Source organism: Rhipicephalus sanguineus, chromosome 6, assembly GCF_013339695.2.
Source record: "Rhipicephalus sanguineus isolate Rsan-2018 chromosome 6, BIME_Rsan_1.4, whole genome shotgun sequence".
NCBI classification, from domain to species: domain Eukaryota; kingdom Metazoa; phylum Arthropoda; class Arachnida; order Ixodida; family Ixodidae; genus Rhipicephalus; species Rhipicephalus sanguineus.
In genome coordinates, this window is record NC_051181.1 from 87,566,095 (window position 1) to 87,585,070 (window position 18,976).

Here is an 18,976-nt window from a genome sequence, read left to right on the forward strand (position 1 = left end):
ACACAACAAAGATTGCAAAGTGTTATCAGCCCACATCACTTGCAGTGGTCATGCGCACGGGACATGTACCGAACTTCCTTCTCCATCAAGGCAATCAAGGTGAACGATCGGTTAGGCGAACATAGCAACAATGTTCGGCAAATGAACAGTGGGCACTTAGCCCTTCATTGCAGCACGTGTGACTGTTGAGTGCAAACCCCTATTCGAGAGGTGCCGAGTGGTGGGGCGATGTGCTTCTCAATTAACGCGTGAAATAACTGAGGGTGCAGAAATCGCGAAACTTGGAGATAAGTGCGTGAGCGTCCCGTCCATTGCCTTGATGGAAAAAGAAGTTTGGTACATGTCCCGTGCGCATGACCACCGCAACTGATGTGGGCCGATAACACTGTTTTGCTATTTGTAAATAGTGCTTTGCAATGCGCTTCTAATGACACAAAATGCGCTTCTAATGACAGCTGTGCACAGTAGGTAATCACTAACACTCTCACTCACCTTTGTGAAAAGAGTATTCCAAATCCAACGCAAGACTAACCACCGCCACAACGACACTACACAGTTGTCGCACAATGACCGCAATTTCACACGCCAGGCGAATACCGTGACGTAACAGTAGCAGAGCAGCATGTAGGTACAGCGTACTGAAATATTACAGAACACGTAGTGTATAGCGTTCTTTTCCATAATTCGCGCGGTGTAGCGCCAGTTTCTCTACTCAAGTAATCGAGCTGCCGCGGCGCCAAGAGCCACTGACATCGCTCTGGAAAGACCACTGTCCGGTGCGAGGCCATCTTGTCTTGTTTCTTCGCACGACCCGCGTTGTAATGTACGTATACACAAATGAGACGGCCGTACCGCATCAGAAGCACTGTCACTGAAAGGCTAGCAGTTGAACGAATCCATGGCCCATCGTCATACTTGTGGTCAACGCATAAATAGAATGTGAACCGATGTCAACGCCAAACCACTCAACGAAGTTGACGCGACGAAGGCGACGGAGTCTGAACGGCATGTTGCTGATCTTGCGCCCTCCCACAGTAACTATTGAAAATAAAGAAATCAGGTAGAGAAATTTCATCTGTGGCCGCTGTCGGAAGATGGCGCTACTTCAAAATGTCATCGGAATGGTATGAACGGCTCTCAATGTGGTCGTTTTCGCACTAACTTATTCAACTCTGTAATTATATCGTGCATTATTATGCGGCTTTAGATTAACTGGTGCGCTTGGCTAAGCCATAGCTACTATTTAATAATGTCGGCGTATATTGTGACGCAGCCATGGAATAGTAAAGAGTTGAATAAAAATGACGCACCTTTGTGCCACCATGGTCCACTGTAATTCAGTGACTATATAAGGGCCAGCGCTTCATAGAGGGGTATGTGTAAGCGTCTGTACGTATGCGTCTGTAGTGAATGGTCTTATACATGCGAATGAATTTTGTATGTATTGAATTCATTGTGTGTACTATGTATATGCGTGGTGAACGTGTGCGTAATAATAAAAGCTGTATCAACTTTCCGGTGTTCTTGAGTAATCCATGAATGGGCCTACCTTCCCGAAATGCCGTGTGCAGTATCAACGTACGCCGCCTCTGACAGAAACAACTTTTTTTAGTATTGTTTAATCCCTCTAGATGGCGCCAGCTACCACCTACTTCACGGCCGCGGCGCTCTCACAGCTCCACCTACTTATATGAAGTTGAACATCTATCTATCAAAACTATGCTCTGCTGCGCCGTGATTGTTTTGATGCCACAGAATGTACATTTTGGAGGCACAAACGCGTGGATAACGTCGCTACACCGTGTGACGCTTCGACAAATAAAGACAGCAAGGCTAACGTACAGTCTCCGGGTGAGAGCCCCTTTGCAGTATCCGTCTCTTAAAGTGAACGCCGTCTGGCTGGCCGAGCGAAACGTACGAGTTCCGTCGTTCCGTTTCGCGAGGTTTTCATCACTACAGGTTTGTCTCCTTGATTTTATTGTCATATCGTTCCATATTAAGCTCAACGGGACCGTTTTTTATGATTGCCAGTGCCGCATACTCTTTATCAGTCGAGAATCGATGCACTCGCTAGGCCTAAATCTATTGCTCGCTTCGCTGGCTTGGCGTCAGCCATCTTGATTTTGACGGTTTCTCCATTGAAAAGGGAGGAACGGTTTCTCCATTTGAAGACGAACACTGGGGACATCGCGGTTTCTCCCTTAAAGGAGAGAGGGTCACTCCATTTTTTTTAAGAGTGTGCTTAATGACAATTTAGCCGCCAAAGATTCTAATTTAATTCAGTTGGAAGTGCCGCCCGTCCTGTCGTTGTGTGTTTCTTTGCTCTGTCTATTGACTAGATTACAGAGGGCAGCACTCTTCAGCATCCAGGCTACGTGAGACATCAGCTTTCACGACGCTTGTGCCTCACGAAACCTGGGTATACGGATTTATGCAACACACCGTGATGCCCCATGGGAGAAGTCGCAATGAGTGGAGATCCACATGCTACTGGATCAACCACCGGGGCACCGCTTGGATTACACGAGTACGCTAATACCCCTCGTTGGGTGGTTGTACAAAACCACACGCCACTTCATGATCTCTGGAATTTTGCATGGACTTTACATGTAGAACAGCAGACTACAGCAGTGTGCTGTACCTTTCGTATCAATTGAGAATAAGAGTAACGCCACTCGCTGCGCCCGCGCCGCTCCCTCTTTCTCGCGCCGGCGCTCACATCGTGCGCGCGCTCACTCGCAGGGGCTTTACCTGGGTACGCTGTTTTGTATTCACAAATACTTGATTCAAAATATTTGAGGTCTACAAGTGATTAAGGATATTATAATGAAAACTTGTGTTACACGCACACGTACAAGAGACCGCGTCTTGATTGATCAAGTTCACTTCCCATACTGCCGAACCCAACAAGTTTCTTTTCGGGGGTGAGGGGTGAGCACACTCTCTCCTTTCTTGGCTCGACCTCGGCAGGCGCTCCACGATGCGTCTGCTTCTTGTGTTTCGATGTGGTCCCGTGTTTGTCGTCGCGGCTTGTTGCTGAGCCAGCTAAGTGTTTGCTATTTTGTCTCCCCCTTCTCTGTTGTGTTTTATCACAAAAAATATGGTGACGCTGGAAAAAGAACAAATAAAAATGCCTCGGCCTGTGTCACCGAAATATAACAGGCTATGTACAGAGTGTGAGAAAGGCTAGAGTGCCTACCTGCGGCCACCTAATGTAACAGGCTGTGTACAATCACAATGTGATCTACCGAAAGGAAATTATCCGGTCTTGATGGTAATAAGTGCAACGAGCGCTACTGTTACAGGCATTCCATTCGACATCGGTTTGAAAAAGCGTTCCCAATCGATCGTCGGTGCCTCCAGCGCCAGTTGAAGTTAGCTGCTGTAGGAGTAGGAACAGAGCTTAACTTAGGGTCATGCAAAGCTATGAATCTCTTACTGGTCAACAGATGGGATTGTGTCAGCACTAACACCTCACCTGCTTCCTCTAGGACATATGTAAGTGGGTCGCGAGTTGATGGTTGCTTCCACATCCGCCAGGACCGTCGTTAGCTCCTCAAATGACATGCTTTGACGCCCGCGAACTCTGCAGGGAAACCTTTACGGGCTTCCATTTCGCTCCCCTCCTTACTAGGCGGAATTTTCTATGATGAACATTCGCGTAATGTGCTGAGAGCTGCCGTAGCACATAGTGTCACGACTGCGAAGGATCTTCCAGAAGCATTGTACGTCCTTCGAAGCTTTCCTAAACAAGAAAACGTTATCACTGCAAACAGTTTCCAACAAACCCTTGCGCTAAAATGCGTCGAAGGACCAGTGAAAAACCTTCGTAGCAAGGCTGTAAGTCCTACAAGAACAGACACCCACAAGAGAAGTGACACGTACACAAAAGCGCCGTGCGTATTTGTCTTGTGGGTGTCTGTTCGCGCTGGTACGTCTTTTGTCCATGATGAACCAACTCACCCACAAAGAAATGTCGATGCTCTAGAATTGCGCACGTGAATAGCGTGAAGTACCTGTCTGCGCTAGACGTAAAATTTTGCTTTTGATGAAAAGAGTGCCAGCGAAGTCGATGCCCACAACCTGAAAGGGTTTGCCGCGGTTCACTCTCTCAGCTGGACGGGGTGTCTTTGGAGCTGCCACCGATTTGACTCGGTTCGGTTCTCGGCACACAGAGCATCGTGAGATCACTTTCTTGACCAGCTGTCGCCAGCATGAAATCAGCAAAGTTTTGCGCAGTTCTGACTGTTCGAGAACGTATCCACGAAGAGTTCGAAGATGAGCCGCACTTACAGTGGTGCTCGTCTTCGAAAGAGTGGAAGGTGAGCACCACTTTAACGAAGGTGCGCAAGGTGCCACTTCTACAGTCGATCCGCAAGCGCCCAGCGATTATATCGTAACGAGGCCTTGTAGTAAAAACGAGGCATTTCCCTCAAGATATCACCGCATTGTCGTTTATTTGACGACTGCATAAGTGACACCTTGTGTTTCATCCCGCGTTCCGATGCGCGCGCGGTTCAAGTGAGCGAATGACCAGGCCGTCAGGTAGAAAAGGAGAGGCATGCACTGCACACGCTCTCGAACTTAGCCGCGAACCCGCCAGAAGGCACAGAGATGCAGTTTGGCCCGCGCTCCAGTGGTCTCTTGGAATTTTGCATTCGACTTTACCTACACACCCAACCCCTGTCGGCATTCTACAGCATAATGAGACAACAATGTGATGTAATTGTTGGGGTAATACGTCCCAAAACTACGACATTTAATGAGAGACGCTGTAGTGGAGTGCTGCGGAAATTTCGACCTCCTGGGATTCATTAAGGTGGACCTAAATCTAAGTACATTGACCTCTTGCTTTTGGGCTCCATCAAAATATGGCCGTCGCGGCCGGGCTATCTAACGAGACTCTTATTTATTCTGCTAATAAGTATTACACAGGGTAAGTATAGTTTTTCCTAAGGCAACACTTTGGTACTACGCACCCACCAGACGTCACTTTTCGATATTCACATACGGCGGACCTAAGCACTTTTCTGCGATATCAGGGTGTAAGTGACTCCGCAACTCGGTTTTAATCAACTACCCGCGAGGCTAACTAAACTTCTCTGTACTCAACATTATCTTCATTATCTTATGTATCTTGGCAACCATTAGCTAGAACCATTACAACCTCTTTATAAGGTTTTCTTTATTCGGGAACTCTTGTTTTGACTTTCTTTGGGGTCACGAGAGGTCACTCTCCCCGGTATAGCCTTAAGTCGCTAGTATCCAGCACCATAAAACATTTAAACATCCGATGCCAACGTTTTTCACCTCCACTTGCTCGCGTCCGGTCATGGCCGGATTCGTCCGATAGCGAGGACAACATGATGTCGTCGATACAGCTGGGCGTTTCGGTAGAAGTAGCGCCACGAAGCGAAGGCGCACTTGTCAAATGTAGCACACGGCGCATCTGTTAGCTAACGTCACCGCTTTGGTACTCCACGGTATGTTGCCGTCCCGTGATACTTACTAATGTCGTCAGTGAAGTTTTCGACCGCTTGTCGGGAATTCGCGAAATCGTGAGATTCGCCATGTCACTTCTATAGTACAGTAAAAGCTCGTTAATTCGGATTTCACGGGACCAGGAATAATACCCAAATTAACCGAATACCGAATTTTTGAAAGTATCAAGAATACAGCACACAAGTGCTTATTACATCAATGCATTTTCATTTTCTGGATGAATACGAATATCCTGTACTTATATGGCATAAGAACAGAGTAAAAGCCACAAATTTTCTTTGTTTGCGACTTCTTTTACAATGTGACCAAGGCCAAAGGCGCCTGTGTCGTAAGCCCCAACGTGCTTTGAACCTGTCCCTTATTGCGTACCGTCACCGCCGCCAACACCAACACCATCCCGCGCACGTGAGGATTATTTTTTTCGCCGGAGAAATGGCAGGCAACTGATCGTTCGCCGATCGCGATGTAGAAAGCGAGTTTTATATGCCAGCGTGTGGGCCGCAGCTCAAGCTCTTCAACAGCTTCCACCGCATTTCACTTTTGTGACATTGCGCAGGCACTGCCCGAAGTCGAAACAATGCTACCGAGTGCCGCGTCCGCTGTGAACGAAACCGTCGTCGGCGAAAACACTATCATAGCTTCCACGCAGCTGTGGAGGTACGCGGCGACAACGAACCTACTGTTTGTCGCAGCTTCGACCCTAGTCGCCCTTCGACACGATCTTCAACAGCTTCAAAAACAAAACCTGTACCCGCATTTAGACAAGGACGCGATTGCATTAAGATTGCGGATGGCGAACGCGCCTTTCTGTAGTTTCATTTGTTCCCGCACCTTTCTTGCTCCTTTGCGTCATATTGCACGTGGTCGTGACGTCGACGAAGACAGCAGTCGGCGTTTGCAAACTGTTTATTTGGCCGAACTTGTGGCCGGAAAATGAGAACTAGCACTACAGCAATACACCGTACAATGATAGCGGCGAACAGGGCGTCGTCCGTCGATCAACTGAAACCGTCGTCGGCGAAAATCGCTGCTTATCATAGCGTCCACGCATGAAGGTACGCGGGGACAACGAAACTACTGGTTGTCGCAGCTTCGACCATAGTCGCCCTTCGGACGACGCTCGTGAACGTCGCCAAAAATAGAGGTCCCAAGTACGGAGTGAGGCGATTCTCGTACCACAAGTACACGTCACGTGCGCCAAGTAATATCGAAAACAAAACAACTGTACCACAGCCACTGAAACTTTGGCAGACAAGGACGCGATTGCGGTAGGATTGCGGATGGCGAACGCGCCTTTCTGAAGGCCCCGGGTAGTTTCATTTGATCTACTAATCTCCCGAACACCGTTCGTTGCTGGCAGTCTTTGCGTCACATATTTGCAGTGCGTCGTGCTTGGCACATTCCGAGGATTGTCCGAATTATCCGGGTTCCGGCCAAATATGGCCCATTTAACTAGAGTTTGAAACCGCTAAACGTGTGCTTACCGGGGCCGCTGACGACGTTCGACTTATTCGATGTTCTGAATTAAGGTGGTCGAATTAACGAGCTTTTGCTGCATTAAATTACTGGGGACGCTATCGTGTATCTCCCGGTCGTTATGGAGGTCCCGAATAAACGGGACTTCCACAAATAGAAGGTAATAAAGCGATCATAGAAAATACACGCTTTCAAGGATAATTGTTGCTCTTTAAAACGAGCGGCAATACTTGTTTGGTGACACCTGAGCGCAGTTACGACAGACTGATTACACATACAGAGAGAATTGATTTAGAGAAAGGCAGGGAGGTCGGCATGAGCTATAGTTTGCTCTGGCCTGCAACTCTTCTCTTGGAAGGGGAAGAAGCAGAGGAAAAGAGTAATGAATGATGATGGTAAGATCGGGAGACGATAATATTGTCGCGCCACGCTGGACAAAATCTAAAGGACGTGCATCCAGTCAGTGGCTTGCAGGAAGGCTACGACTGCTTCTATAACCACTTGCGTTGTTGACGTCAGGGCAAGGATCTAGGACTTCTTCGGTTATTGTTCTGCCATGAAATCGTTCAATAGAGGAAGCCAGATTCTGACGTTCCGGTGCGTACGCTGAACAGGCGAAAAATATATGTTTATGTCTCGTAGTAATTGACAGTGAATACAATCGGGACCTGTGCTACTGCAGCCGATCATGTGGGCATATCGTCTTGTGGAGGCCACACCAAGATGAATCCGGTGAATTATACATATGAGGTTCGGCTTTAGTTTGTGAGGCATGCGGAACCTCATTTCCAGGTCCCATTTATGCAGTCACCTGCCCCGTCATTCCGGTTTGTTCTAGTGTTCTAAAGTGGAGCTGCGCATTACTCGCCGAAGCAAGGCCTTAGTGTCTGCTCGTGAAAACACAATGCGCAGTTAAGGGGCATTATTTACCGCAATTTTAGCTTCAGTGTCAGTCTCTTCATTCCCCATTGCGCCACAGTGAGCAGGTATCCACTGGAATTTGACATGATGGCCACTTTTCGCAGCAATGTCAAGAAGTTCTGCAATTTCAAAAGATAAAGTAGAATACTTGCCTTGTCTCATGACGCAATCGATGGTTTAGCATAGCAGCTTTAGCATAGCGGATCATCATCATCGGTCTGTGCATTATAGCGCGTTGCTCCGCCGACGCTCGCCCTCTTCGTCTGCTTCCTCTGCGTCTGCTTGCTCCCCGAGCACGTGCGCCCGGCTGATTAGCTAATTGGTTGGGCGGAATACCTAGCTAATTAAGTCAGAACATGCTATGACCAAGCTAATAGGCTAAGTCATGCTAAAACCGAGCTGATTAACCCAACTCACAGCCACGAAGCAAGCGTCCCTGGTGGCGTTCGCGGCGAGAAATGTTTCTATTTACTTATTTGTGGAGACATTCCTTCTACCAATTCGTTACTGCAGAAAACCTTTCAGACGTGTAATATAAGTAGCAATAACCTGTTCATTTATTTATCTGTAATAGTTGATAGAAGCCAAAGGGGCTGCACGATAGTGCCGCGTGTGCGCCCTTGTTGCTTTCGAGAGTGGAAATTTTCATGCTGCCCGTGGAACGAGAGAACTTGCCCGAAAGATGACTAACGCCCAGGGACACGCCTGTGTGAGGCACGATGTTCAGTTGTTGCAACAAAAAAAAAAAAACGGCACGACAATCACGCTGACGTCGCTGCACTGTTGAAATGTTTATTCAGTGGCGGCGATGACGCGTTCGCACGCAGTGCTCGTTTGAAAACCGCCGCAAATAATGCACACGCGTTTATGACGCCATGGTTGTTCTTGTCATAGAGTTTCCTAAAATGACCTAGAAGGAACTCTGGCCCTGCGATCGTTCAGCCACCATGGGAATGATGGGTAGCACACGGACTTGCCTAGTCTTCGTGCTTGTGGCTTCGAACGCACTTGTGGCTTGTTTATTGCTATGTTTTGGTGTTCTTTCGGATAAAAGAATGGATCGTTGTGAACTTCGTGACCAGATTTGAATCGGTGAGCCTAAAGAAGTTAAAGTGGTGAAGTGAAACTGCTGATTTTTGCTGAACTTCGTTTTGCGACAAAGCGGATGCAGGCGACGCGGAGCCAAACGGAGCCGAAAGAACGAAGTTTAGACAAATCCGTGTACTACCCATGATTTCCATGCTAGCTGAAACGCGATGCATTGCAGCTCCCATAGACACTAGCGCCAGAGTTCCCTCTAGTAAGCATTGCAGGAAACTCTATGGTTCTTGTAGCCATTTTTGTCAACGCTGATATCGCGCGCTCCGCACTGTCTTCCTGTCACGACCGCCGTAGCGTGAGATCGAAGCAAACTCGTGTTCTCTAGACGCTCGGGCCATCCTGCATAGCACCCCAAGGTCGCGTTTTCAGATGCTTCTCAAGGAGACTTAGAACAAATTTCACAACGCGTGTCTGGTGTACGGAGCGCATGCGTACACGATGCTGACTGATCAGGCAAAGGAGAAATAAACGGGCGACGTTCACAAGATTTTCATCATAAACAATATTTTTTTCATGTCCGCTCTTTTATTTCATCTGTAAAACACATGACAACTTTGGCTCCACACTCCGGCATGTACCGATAGTTCTGCATCGCTACTGTATATGCATTGACATCTCTGGCACACAGTATTTCTTATCCTAATAAAATAGTGCTCGATAACATTAACGTTTTTTTGCACATTTGGCCTACATTTCTTCGCAACTGCTCATTTCATACTTTGTCTTGGCTGATTTCTCGCTTATTCTACACAAAATGTTCATTTCACTTGTGACACATTAAGCATACAAGCTTAAATATTGGCAGATCTGTATGCTGTGACAAGTGAAACATTACATATATGCCCTTGTTATCTGTGCATACATCTGAACGCCATACATACATCCTGAAGGATAAATAATCAGCAACGTCTCAAGTGGTGCACATGTGAACTTGTTATCACACTTGGACGTGCCTCGCGAACACTGTATTGCGAAAAGAAGTGTAGAACTTGCTTTCAAAGGGAGTATTAGCTTACAGACGGGGCAACTACTTACACACCTAAATTACTGAGATGTAGAAGCCGTTCAGGCATATGGCGGTGTAGCTGTTGTGACATAGCTGATATTGAGCTCTGTGACGCAGTGTAAGGGTTGGGCCCAGGACCGCTAGCCAAAGAACAATCGAGCGACGAGTGCACACACACACAAACAAATATGTTTACAGACAAAGGAACTAATAATGAATTATCTCGGACAATAGTCTGTCACATGCAGTCCTATACTAAAGATGCCTCTAAAGCAGAAGTCTCTCGCCGTGTTTGGCTTGGCTTGTTGGACGGCGATCGCTCGGGGCAACGCGTCGCCTGGCTCGTTGACGTCCTCAACGGGAGTTGGACCACGGCATGTCACGACCTTCTGCCGCAGCAGCAGCAGGACGGTAGTGGTCGCATGGAAGCTCCGCAACGGAGCAGCAGCTCTCAGCCGCCGCGTTCGTCCCAGCAGCACACCGAGGTAGTTCCAGCCACCAGGAACGGCAGCCGGACCAACGGCCCACAGGAAACCGGAACTCACAGCCACTCGGGACGGCAGACAGAACAGCGAAACCTCGCCTGGTCCCTGGGCCAGTCACCCAGCCGGAGTACAGGTTTCGTTCACCGGATGTCCAGCTGTCCGGAACGGCAGCCGGAACAGCAGCGGATGGCGTGGTCCCTGGGCCAGTCACCCCGCCGGAGTACAGGGCAGTTCAGCGCCTGGAGGACGCCGCGTAGTTCTCCGGACCGGAGGTCCAGCCGAGAACCATCGGTCCTTGCATGCTGCCTGCTTCGAACGCTGTCCCGCCTTTTTTTCGAGTCCCGCGCGCTCTTCAATTTCGTCTTGACCGGTGTCCGCTTTTCTGCCCATATTATCACAAGGTCTTTTTTAGCAGGGTATGAGTACCTGCCAAGTGGAGGTGGTTGGCAATTAGTCGTCTGTGCCAGTTGGCACTTGATGACATGATGCTTGATAAATGTATGTTTGCAATGAGCGCCAAGAAACTTCATTCACTGCGCGGTACTGCTTTATAATTACGTAACAATTTCGGCGATTTATTTTATAAGTTCTAACATTCTCAGAAGCTTGTATTCTGTCACAGATATTGGATCAGTTTGGAATGTGCTGTTCTTCTACAGTCTGCTAGGTGCTCAGCAGTGATCCATTGCTAAACAGTCGTGAAGGCGAAATCCATTGACATAAAAAGGTATCAGCTGTGCACCAGAAGCCAAGTAGTAAAAAGCATTGCGAGTCTAGGGCTCGAGGTACGCATTTGATTTATGTGGGCAACGCCTAGAGAATGACCTAAAACATGCTATTAAATGTTTCTCTATTATATTGTTACCTAGCTGCTTGATTGACATGGGACAGAATGGAAAAAAGGTGACTTTATAGTGAAATATATTAGTTGCATCTTGTGATAGGCTTACTAAAAAGCCCGAGGAATGGGTAAACACATACTATTCTATTGTATATGATGGTTAAGGTTATAAATAGACTGTTTCAGCATTCAGTGGCTGAAAAACGCACACAAACGGCCGGATGCACTCAATTGCCGTTTCGCAGCACAGTGCAAACGGCATGCGCTGTGCTGTTGTATACCACTCAAAAAATAGATCACACATGTCAGGAAAGCACGTGGCCTCCTACTTTCAGATATCCCAAACAGGAACCGAAAAACCACGCACGCCAGTGCTCGCTGCTACTCAGGCACACATAGCCTTGATTGCGCAGTAGCTATTCTACACGCACAGGTATAAAATGAGCGCTCGAATAACGATGCTGTAGAGACTGAAAAACGCTTGCCTGTAGCCTAAGCAGCGCACTGGTTGCTGATAGACATCCGAATATGTTGGTGCTAGTGTTATCCATTGCGTTAGGGTGTTCATACCTAACCTCAGCTTCAGTACAGACGCCTACGCTTACATCATGTTCTAGTGAGTATGAAGTTTGACTTCTTTCACAAGCATATGTCGTCGCGAGCTTCAGCGTTCCTATTTGGATGGAATTTGTGACACGAGTGTAGTTAGAGCCCAGGTAATATGACCCGCTACGTATGAATTGCAGAATGAGATCAACAAATTACAATAAAGATTTAAAAGAGCCACACGTGAAATGTTTCAGTTCTTCAAATTCCCCCCCCCCCCCCCAAAAAAAAAAAAAAACCAGTGCTCTGAAAAGACGAAGACAGCACCTGAGCGCAGAACTAACATGAACAATTTCCTCTTAAGAAGAGCGAGCAGATGTATCTACACTATACATGAGAAAAGCAAAGTGAAACGAATAATGAGCCAGAAAGATTGCATACGTCCACTCACACGCATCAAGCACTTAATTGTTTAGGGAGTTTAGTGCAACAGAAGGCCCCACAGCACACACACAGCACAGCACAGCACAGTTCCTAGGCACGAATGAAAAGGGCGTCAGCCCTCTTCCACGTAGTCCTTGTGCCTCTGTAGCTGCATTTAACTTTTGTACTGGGCAAATTCTGACAGGTCACACGCATTCTGGAAATTCATTTCATGCAAAAGCAGTCAGCGAGTAGCTGCCTACGCTGCCTTATTTATCAATAAGGCAGCGGTAATAATGAATAATTCAATTATTATTATTATTATTATTATTATTATTATTATTATTATTATTATTATTATTGTTATATTATTATTATTTTTATTTTGCTTTGAGCCCAGCGTTACGAGGTGAATTGACGGCTTCGTGAAAATTGAGTAACTGTGTGCAGATTGTGGGTTTACCAGGCACGTGGACTACACGGGCGCCAAAAGGGATAGTTCATAGTGCAACAAAACGTCAGCGTCTTTTGGCCGAAAAGGATACAAAATACCGTTCTTTATTTGCCAATTTGATTCTACGCGTCTTGAAACATCTAAAAGCTTTTGAAAGTCACTTTATTCGCAAGATACACGCAAAAAAATTTTTTTGTATTGCACAGAGGATGGGCTTCACTGCACTGCACCATGGAAGGCGCCCCAACCTCTCCAGTCTTCGGTACAGAAAGTGTGTCCTTGAAATTAAAAAAATGTTCTCTTTGGCAATCTCTTGAAGCCAAAGAGAACACAGCATAATGAATCAGGGCAGCTTAACTGCGGCGCCTCCAAATGCTTGTTTCATGGTGGACGAGCCCAGCGCGTCTTCGGTACGAGTGGTACAAACTGTGTGGACGAGGTCAGCTCATCTTCGGTAGGGAAAGTGTTAAAGTACAGACGTCACTTTATTCGAAATGAAGTGCACGCTACATTGTGACGCGATGATGTACCCGTCATAACTGGCGATCGTTGGCGTATTCCTCCGGTGTCAAGAAACGCTTGACTGTAGCTTGTTCGAGTACATAGTAATGCTTATTGCGTTGTTACAAAGGCGGACGTTGAAACTACGACTCATGTTGTCTCGCATGACGCCTCCATAGGGCCTTTTTCCTAAGCAGCTTCAAGCACTGCTGTAGTTCCGTGGTAGAATATTTGGCTTCAACGCAGCGTGGCTTGGTTTCTGTTGTGGCTTGAATCGTGATGTCGGTTCTTTGCGTTCGGGATTTTTCGCTCACCAAAAACGCCGCCGACACCGGATTTTCCTTGACACAGGTTCCTGAGCGCTACAGCGTTAAAGGGACACTAAAGAGAAACCATGACTCGGTTTAGATCGATAAATTGTGCTCTGAGAACTCTAACGTCGTTAATTTCGCCATCATAGGTTTATTAATAGAGCAGAAAATAAAGTTGAAAGTTTCAACCCTCCCCGCTTGACGTCAGGGATCTCAAAGTGTAAATATCGTATTTTGGCGCCATTGGCTCAACAAGATTACCCCAAACTTCGCATGTGAAGTCTATGGCCCCCTCAGAGGACAATTAGGAACCACGTAGTCCCTAGTAGGCGCTGTCAAATCATGTGACGTCACTGCGAATAGTGCTGAAACTTGAAGGTGGCGTGGCCACCCACATTTTGTTCTTGCGCGTTTTCCCCGCTTACTAAGCGTCTTCCTCGCCGCAGAACCCGGTGTTCTTGATATCGTGAAAGAGTACGTTACTAATATGAGAAAAATTGTTTTGCTGTGTAGTGTCCCTTTAATATTTTCAATATATATTCTCAACGTTTCTGACATGACATAGACAATGAATCGCCTGTGGCCCATACACGCATTTTGGGGGCCGTGGTTTGCGGGTATTCAATCATACCCTCCTATGCCAATTTTGGTATAAACCCAGTAAAGGAGACAAGCATAACAACTGAGAACCATAGGCAGATAGATAGATTAGCCATTTTTGATGGAGGCGAAAATATTTGCGTCCTGTGTATATATATGCATGCGTTAAAGAACCCCAGGTGGTAAAAATCTCCCGATCCTTCCACTACGGCGTCCCTCATAATCATATTGCCACGAGTAAAGATCGGCTAGTAGTGTTGCTGGCAGGCTTGTATGTGCCGCTGTTGAAAGATGATGAGGACGAGCTCGTGAAAAAGACGATGAGGTCGTTTCGCCAGTGATCGGACCAGCCTGACGTGCTGCTGTACCGCTAGTTAGAGGTTTTCGTTACAGCATCACGCGACAATATTGAGGTTTTGTACGTTAAACTAGAGCAATTATTATTGTACAGATAGATAGATAGATAGATAGATAGATAGATAGATAGATAGATAGATAGATAGATAGATAGATAGATAGATAGATAGATAGATAGAAGATAGATAGATAGATAGATAGATAGATAGATAGATAGATAGATAGATAGATCCCCTATTGAAAATTCATCCACCATGAGGAATGGTGGATTCCACCATCCACCATTATGGTGGATTATGGTGCTGGAAGATGGTGGCACGTGGTGTATGCTGGATGCTGGCGTATGATGGATGCTGGAGAATGACGGAGCGTAAAACGGCTCTACAGCGTCGGCACCATCGTGCCTAGCCATCACACATAAATAATTGTATGCAAAATGTATAAATGTATGCAAAAAAAAAGCTTCCGCCACCGGGAATCGAACGTCCGACCTGCAGATCCCGAGCCGAGTACTTTACCACTACGCCACGCTGACACTTGCTTGGCGACTTGCAAAATGACTAGTCAACATACACCGTTTTGCTTCAGCTTTGTATGTCTCATACTGGACACAGACGCGATCTTCACATCCTACTAAATTTGCGTAGTTATTAAACGCAAACAAAATGCTGCCGGTAACGAATGGCACGTCGATAATGGCAACAGCGCTAACTTTCTTTTAGTATTCACAACGTAACTCCAAAGAAATATGTCAAGTGGAGCGAGGAGCGCGAGTATAGTCAACCGGGTGTTACTGCGAAGTTTTAATAGCCGTTTCTCGCTTTTTCCAAAGTGCGACGTGTGCAGAGGCTTTCTGTCGACTCTAACCTCATTCGATAAATACGCGCGTACAATTGATTGAGTATTGTGATGTTCTTTTTTAATTTTCGCGCAACGTACAGCGCAGCCGTGCCAGCGCACTGATCTGACGCTGTATCATTAGCTGCAACTGCATAACAGCTGGGCCAAAACAAGTGCAGAGCGCGGGAAAAATATGCCATCATATTGGTTCAGTAAGGCGTACGAACTGACAACTCTATGTTCTCGCATACGTGTCAGAGAAGCGCCGGCGAGTGCGACCGGCGGCGGTTGGTGACCGGCGGCGTTTGCTGGAAGCGCGTCGCATCTATGCTCATCGCTTCTTGTGCGGACACCGTACACAAGAAAAAAATGCTTCATTTAGGTGTAAAGTTATTCGTACTCATGGGAATCGTGTATACTGAAACCCAGAAGCGCCGATAACACGTAGACGTACTCGGTCGCTACGCTATGCCTAACCTTTGGTGGCAATCATGGTGGTAGAATATGATGGTTGTAGTCATACTTGGTGGGGCTTATCTCGATGCAGGCCGAAGGTAAAAGTTTGTGCATTTTAGCTTTGCATGCATTTTCACTATTACCTTAAAGTGCCGCTGAGGTAAGTGAGTGTGCAAGAATTGCCAGAGTTGCGTTTCAAGCGTGGCGGTATGAAGCGGAGGCTGTTTTCTGGTCTCCCCGCTGGAAGGACTCATTTACTTCTCGGCAAATGCTCGGCGATGTAACCACAGTTACTGTCGCTGTTCACACCGGACACTTCTAGGCTAGTAAACATCAAAATGCAGCAGCACATCGCGGATGTAAACCTGATACCTACGTGCATAAAATGTAAACATTCACGGCTGCTGTGCTCCAGAAAACTTGTGGCGGTTATTAGCGCCGCATGAATAAAAAAAATAGTGCTGGAAAGCTTAATGATCGGTGTTGGCTTCTTTGAACTGCATATATTTCTGCACATATTCAAGAGGAAAACATTAGGACTGACAGCGACTTCTCATAATGTCACGTTCACTTCCATCATGCCACCATCATCCACCATGCTTCGATCCTGCCACCGTCATCCAGCTTGTTCACCAAGTCATCCACCAAAACCTGTTTTGCTCGCCACCATCAGCCAGCATTTTCCACTTAACACCAAAAGAAGCTCGCCACCACCACCACCATCTGCCACCATTTTTTTCACTCTCGCCATCATCAGCCATTATGACCACCACAGCTTCCACCACATCCACTATTCTTTCCACCTTGTCCACTATTGTTTCCACCATGTCCACCAAGATTTCCAGCATCCACCAACCCCACGATTTTCAATAGGGATAGATAGATAGATAGATAGATAGATAGATAGATAGATAGATAGATAGATAGATAGATAGATAGATAGATAGATAGATAGATAGATAGATAGATAGATAGATAGATAGATAGATAGATAGATCGGATACATTCGGTGCTTCCTTAAAACTAAAGTTGTAATGAAAAAGCTTGCCACGTAAGAACTATTTATTGCTTTCGATTGTGATATAGATATAGAATAGAAGCACCACGTGGTGTTAACTGCGTCTTGACAAAAATGAAAAGTTTCACACATACGTAATTTTTTCTCTCAAAATTTATAAGCTTGATTGGTCTGAAAATGTTTTGCCGCAAATAATACCTTTCGTGGAGTAAGTATTTACTTTCAAGATTTGCATACATAGCCCAATATTAGAAAAAAATGCAAACATATAACATTTTGCAAAATTGTTAGAGGCGTATTTGGCAGAAAAATTGTTGTAACATTTCTGACCTTCAAACACTTTACAAACACACGTTTGCTTACTATGCAAACCAAATTTGATATATAAACGAGAAGCGATACTCTCAGAATAAATTTTCAAACAACACTCAGACAACGTTACCGAATTTTTTGTTCTGTTTGAAATATTCTAACAATTCACTTCAATTCATGAAATCAGCACGATTTTTTTCAGGGCACCTTTGAGATGATCGCCAAAATCGCTGAGACGTTTGGCGTGGAATGACCCGAATGCAATGCAGAATCGCGCATGAATAGCACTCCTCTCCTAAACATTCAGATGATGTTTCTGTTCAGTAAGACCTAGATGGGTAATTTTTTGAACATATATTAAGTGATGAGCTAGGACATTACCATTTTATCAGCTGTAGGATAGAATGATAGGCGTGACCGTCTGCGACTACATAACCACGCCGTTCCAACGGCTGCCAAGTTTCGTGATGGCCATTTAGGATTCTAGTTAGCGTGCTAGCAAAAAAGTGACAGGTTCAGACGCTTAGCTGGAGCAAATTACTTTTTTTACAGACAGATTCAGTGACGGGTAAATCTATATTTACCCCGCCATGATTTATGCGCGCAATTACGTGTACACTGCGTTAAGTGGACTGGGCTGAGAAAATTTCAGCATTATGAGCAGTCATTTGCTGGAAAGTAGTGGCAGAAAGGTAGGGATTATCTGGTTGTTGATTGTGAACGAGCTTTACCTGGCTTATGTCAGAAAAAGTTGAGATTAACGAAAAGTACTCAGTTTCTTTGAGAAAAGTTAACATGGCACGGGTGCTATATTGAAGGGTAATACAAAGGATAGAGAGATAATCATTATTTTCGCAGTGCTTTTTATTGACGGATACTATAGTTAGACACTGTACCGCGGGATACCCGTTAGCTTATGCTTGCCGCTGTCCTGTCTGCGAGCAATTTCTGGTAAACTAGATCCACTTGAACATGGTGGTATCCCTTATGTATCACGAACCCGCAAGAAAATAGATCCAGATTTTTCAGAAAGAAAGCAGCAACTTCCCCTTCTTAACAATTCCGCCACCTCGCGGGATTTTTCAGAACTAATTTGCAAAAATGGCGGTGTCCCATTGAGTTGTAATAATAATAATATCATCTGGGGTTTAACGTCCCAAAACCACCATATGATTATGAGAGACGCCGTAGTGGAGGGCTCCGGAAATTTCGACCACCTGGGGTTCTTTAACGTGCACCTAAATCTAAGAACACGGGCCTCAAACATTTTCGCCTCCATCGAAAATGCAGCCGCCGCGGCCGGGATTCGATCCCGCGACCTTCGGGTCAGCAGTCGAGCGCCATAACCACTAGACCACCGTGGCGGGGCTCCCATTGAGTTGTCGACTGGTTATCTGGCGTTAACTATTGCTTCACTTATGCACCGCAGGTACTTTAAGTGACGCCTGATGGTGCGGTATGTGACCACCTGCTGAATTAACGATGCCTGTTGAGGGCTGCTGGGGATTTTCTGTGCGGACGTACTGACTACCTCGCCAAATGCTCAGGTGGTCATTCGCGAAATCAGAATTTTGTGGTTAGTGACCCGCAGCAATTTATCGCACTTTGATGATGTTCGCCGCATTTTGCCCCGCTCTCATTCAGGTGTCCAGGACGTCAAGGTGAGCGACGTAAGCATTACGGATGCTCAGATTGGGAAAACGATGAGAGTGAATTTTACACTGACAATCAGCTCGCAGCTAGCATCGAATCCGACCTTGAAGATAACAATGAAGAAGAGCAGTGGTTCAACAATCCCTTGCATCAACAACGTGGGTTCGTGGTAA

At 46.2% G+C, this 18,976-nt stretch overlaps 1 protein-coding gene across 3 annotated transcripts in view; it reads left to right on the forward strand.

Moving 5' to 3' along the window:
• Positions 1-18,976, forward strand: part of LOC119397957 (uncharacterized) — a 90,790-nt gene that overhangs the window by 62,509 nt on the left and 9,305 nt on the right. The window contains exons 1-2 of one of the 3 annotated variants that reach the window (XM_037665251.2): positions 11,796-11,948; positions 18,795-18,972. The exons of 1 other annotated variant lie outside the window; for it this stretch is intronic. In XM_037665251.2, coding sequence (XP_037521179.1) covers positions 11,861-11,948; positions 18,795-18,972 — 266 coding nt within the window. In that variant the 5' untranslated portion in view covers positions 11,796-11,860. Of the gene's footprint in view, positions 1-11,795; positions 11,949-18,794; positions 18,973-18,976 lie in introns of those variants that run through there. One more of the 3 variants, XM_049416845.1, reaches the window with a different exon arrangement.